Below are 4706 nucleotides of genomic sequence, written 5' to 3'. Positions count from 1 at the left end.
AAAAACACTTCATAGTTGCCTGCTTCAGTTTTAGAGCTGGTGCTGAGCAAGAAACAATCTCTTCAAACAATTCCTGATTTGTCATTTCTTTTTATGCAAACTGGAAGATTAAATTAAATACAACGTGTTAAACCATCAGCTGTGAAGATCCAAACCCTTCTGCCTTTATGTTTGATTAAACTCATTCTAACTATGAGCGAGAGAGTTGACACTGTAAGGTGGAAACGTAGAGTTCGGCTGCTTTTTCAGGCAGCCATGTTTCAATACTTTCAATGATGAACACATGTGTAAGACCTTTACAAGAGTGACTAAATTATAGCCTTTTTTAATGTTTTCTTAGGTGAGTTGGCTCTAAAAGTTAACCAGTTCCGCTTACTTTTTACCAAGTTTCATTAGAAATTTGTAGGATTGGTTAAGTGGGTCTGAGATACTTTGCTAATAAACTGACAGACACAGAAACACGGGCAGAAACATTATAGTCCGTCTTTTGGCGGCGAGCGATAAAATGTAGTTGATGTTTGTCAGAGTAGCAGCTAAGTCCTTTTTCTGGGATGTTTCTGAGACGTTCACACATCAGGACGGGCCGCTCGAACCTCTGTGAGGTGTAGCGTTTAAATTAAAGGTATTTGCTCATGAGTGTTTGGAGGAAGTGTTCACATAGATGTTTAAATTCCCAATGAAGACATCCTTTTCTTTTCATTAAAAAAAAACATTGCAAGGAATAGAATAGATTTAGCTGACTGGGTTGTTTTTTTGTGTCATTTATGTTCAACATTTTCACTATTAAAGACTGAAGCTAAGGGGGAAATCAAACCCTCTAATGATAACCTCCAGAATGGCCAAAGAAAAGTTCAGCTCAAAGAAATGAGAGTGGGCGATATCACCTGAAGGCCACGTAGAGGTTTGTTTTACCAGAACCTGTTGAACTTTAGAATATTAGATGTTTCCTGGTAATATCAATATCTATGAAGTTATTCTACAAAAGCAGATTTGAAGGCAGGGACCAAGGGTGACAAAGATTTAAACTTGTTTTGTAGGGAAAATTTTAAAAAACACATCAGATCCACTTTTTCAGTGTTCAGAACAAAGTGTGCCTTCGTTCCTGTCGGCTGATAAGCGGAGTCTGCAGGTCTGAAGCCCCCTGGCAGCAGTTTTATCACCGACAAGGCGATTCTTTTCATTCAGAGGCCAAACAGTGAGGTCAGGTGGTTGTTCGAGACAACTGCAGCCACCGGCAGCGGCGGCTCGAAGTCCAGAGGTTGGCGAGGTGAGGCGAAGCGAGGCGCGAAGTCACACCCTGGTGTGGCGACAGCTGTGGGAGGAGCCCGAGCCGGTGGGGGCTGCGCCGGGCGGCGACAAAGGGTCCTCGTCACTCGACTCGTTCTGCTCCTCCCGGTGGAGGCCGAGGCTGATGTGGCTCTGCAGAGCTGCCGGGGTTAGCCACTCCTTGGGGAGGCAGCTCTGCAGGAAGGGGATGCAGGAGCTGAAATACGCCAGCCTGTTGACCCAGCGAGGGATTTCTCGTCCACACAGCAACTAAAAAACGGGTTAAACAAGAGACAACTGTAATGCTAGATACACTTAGAGGGATGTTTCGAAATGGAATCTGTGGAAGAGCAATGAACAGTTAATATCTTACCTGTTGTAGATGACTCTTTGAACAACCTCAGTTTGGAGAAAAAGTGTAATTCTGACAGGATTAATAAGCTAACAGCTAGTTACAGTGGGGCCAAGCTTAAAACAGCTCCAATCTTCAAAATTTCTTAATATTTTTACAGAATGTTAACCAGCAGTTACTAGTGTGTCAGCATGGTCTGAAAGGACCTACTGCCATTTTAAAACAACTTTGCCAAGCAGTTCACGCAAATATTCTTATTTAAATTATTATTTACATTACTGTCAGTTTTGCATTACACAATTATTTCAGCAGAAACATAAAATTCTTGTTGGAAATGGTTGATAGGTTGCGCCAGAAGTGCTACAGCTAGCTGCTGCTGGCACTATTTGTGCTTGCAAATAACCACAAAATGGTATGTAAAAAAAGAAACATGTTTTATGAAACTAACAGCGGTGTAAAGGTTTATGAAACAGGATTTGCATAAAGTGCCATGAAACTTTTAAGGCTGAAGTTGTTTTAAGATTACAGTGATCTACTTTTCCTGTTAGCTCATCAGTTTTGTTGAACTTCAACTACTTCTCCAAACTGAGATCAGTCAAATCTACAGTATTTGCAGCAGGTAAGATGTCAATTTTTCAAAAAGGCCAGGATATCCCTCTAAAGGAATTGAAATTTCACTCACTCCTTCCTTAATTGCAGTTAAAAAAACTGTAAATAGATTATCACCCCAGTACTGACCTCAGACAGCGAGGAAGAGAAGTGGTTGCAGTTTTTGTGCATTAGATGGTAAGCGTTCCCTTTGAACTCTTTACCGAGCTCCTCCATAATTTTATCGATGTCCTCCTCCGTGAAGTCCGTGGTGCCCAAAACAATGGCCTCCCTGTTCAGATAAAACTAACATCAGTGCATATTTCTCCCCATCATCAACATCAGTGACACCACAGCACTTTGTATGATTAAAAAGGAGGCTCGCTCACTTAAATTTGAAAGTTTCTCCCAGTTCAGCAGCATTTCCGGGGTTGATTTCGAAGATGCCACTGAAAGGGTAAGGATGACCGCCATATGCAAATTCTGAGTGGTGGAGGACCAAGATGCAAAACATCAGTTAGACCTTGGAATAAAAGCACTTTAAGACTGTAATTACACAGAAGCAAGCAATTATTCATGAACACACTGTAATTAAATCATTTGGACTGGCTTTAATACAGACTTCTCTATCCTGCTATTACAGCAAAATAAAGGAAAGCAACAATAAACATCAAGTCTTTACTCTCTCTACTCTCCATGTTTGTATTTGGAATTATTTCTATCATTAACATGTGTTTTTCTTTGTTTTCCTTCCCATAGAAACTACACCTGGACCTGTTTGTTGTCAATGGAACCGAACTGAAATATGAAGCACGTTTCTGTTCTTCTAAAGATCACATTTTTACTATCTTCATATATATCTGCGTACACAAAAACGATATTTCCTATTCGGAGGGTAAAATGGACTCCCAGTGATTCACCATGTTTCTGCTTCTCTGTTTTTATACACATATATATAAACACAGAGTGAGCGTCAGTGGTGACTCAGCCGAGAGAAACGGGGTCATGTTGTGAGGGATAAAATTCCATATTCCATTTTTAAGACTTAATCTGGGTTTGTGAAAGCAGCCTTGCGCATATTTCTGCATCTGTAGTCAAGCACAGCATTGCGCTTGGCCCGGGGGCAATTCTGCACTCACAATACGTAACGGTAGACTAAAAAGAAGCTCCCGTCTTACCTCGGCCATAAATCTCGATGCCTGAGTGGAAGACTCCAATGCCCAGATTGGAGGTGTATTCGTTTATCCAGTACTGCGGGGAAACGGGGAGAGAAAAACAAAGTCAGGGGGGGAAAAAAATAGCAGCGCAGCAGCTCCAGACAGGCTCTCATCCTTTCTTCTTAAGTAATGCAGAAAAACAGTTTGACATCAGATGCTAAATGAGATGGTAACTTCTTATTGTGAGTTCGCCAACCCAGTTCAAGTTAAAGAAAACTGGCTGTGAAAGGAAGCTGGACCTGTACGGAGCTGAGACGTCAGCGTACCCAACCCAATTTGTTTTAATTTGGCAGCTGTCACTCAGGAAGAGGAGCATCTGTCTGCCACTCAGAATGTTGGCGGTTCACACTCGGCTTGCCCCATCACATGTTGATGTGTCTCTGGGCAAGACCCTGAACCCCAGGTTGCTACCGATCTGCCAGTCAGTGTGTGAGTGTCACAATTATTGGATGTCAAATCACAATAACAAGATTCTGAAACAATACAGCAATGGGGGGGTTAAAAGTTTTATTATGAGGAGGTACAAAAGTAGTTTCAAGTCTCCTGAATGGGACAGACTGCCGAGGAAGCTAAAATGGGTTAATGATGACTTCTTTAGGGGAGTATTTTCCAAAATATGAATTTTCCAAGATAAATGAATGTACTAGTCATGCCAGAATGAGTGACATCCAATAGTCCAACAAAGGTTAAAAAGTGCTTCAGCTCAGCCTTAAGTAGCAGGTGTGTGATTAGATGGAATAAACGAAAGGTGTGGGCAATTGTCCTCAGAGGTAGGTGTGTCACAGGGTCCTCCTATGGACCCTGGCCATAGGAGCCATCAATTCTGGTTGGCCTTTCTCTGTATTGCAGCCTTTGGGTGGATCAGTTTATGAGCAAAGGGAATCCCATCCAACCCTTGAGATTAATAGGTCGATGAGTTTAGTTTGATGTGCAATGATAGTGTTTGTCTATTCAAAGGTGAAATTGTCAAGGGAAAAGAATGAGGCTTTTCCAAATAACGGAAAAGCCTCATTATAAGGAAGGCTATATAAATGATTAGATTCTATGAGGTTTAGCAAGGGTAAAACTGGTTTTAACTTACATTTTAGAAGAAGCATGGATTTATTTGTTGTCTTATATCTCTTTAGGGCCATCCTGGAGTGCACTGGCCAGAAAATGCCACTAATACAGGTGCTGGTCATAAAATTAGAATATCATGAAAAAGTAGATTGATTTCAGTAATTCCATTTAAAAAGTGAAACTTGTATATTATATTCATACATTACATACAAACTCATATATTT

General features: G+C 41.1%; 1 protein-coding gene across 1 annotated transcript in view; it reads right to left on the bottom strand.

The window, feature by feature from the left end:
* Positions 1-675: 675 nt before the first annotated feature.
* LOC108232058 (deubiquitinase DESI2) overlaps positions 676-4706 on the bottom strand; it is a 24737-nt gene continuing 20706 nt past the window's right edge. Inside the window, exons 2-5 of the mRNA XM_017409613.3 lie at positions 3385-3457; positions 2596-2689; positions 2357-2498; positions 676-1536 (exon numbers count right to left, since the gene is read on the bottom strand). Coding sequence (XP_017265102.1) covers positions 1291-1536; positions 2357-2498; positions 2596-2689; positions 3385-3457 — 555 coding nt within the window. The 3' untranslated portion in view covers positions 676-1290. The remainder of the gene's footprint in view (positions 1537-2356; positions 2499-2595; positions 2690-3384; positions 3458-4706) is intronic.

Source organism: Kryptolebias marmoratus, linkage group LG10, assembly GCF_001649575.2.
Source record: "Kryptolebias marmoratus isolate JLee-2015 linkage group LG10, ASM164957v2, whole genome shotgun sequence".
Classification (NCBI taxonomy): Eukaryota; Metazoa; Chordata; class Actinopteri; order Cyprinodontiformes; family Rivulidae; genus Kryptolebias; species Kryptolebias marmoratus.
The sequence above is the reverse complement of the archived record's forward strand: the minus strand, read 5'-3'. Positions and strand labels throughout refer to the sequence as shown.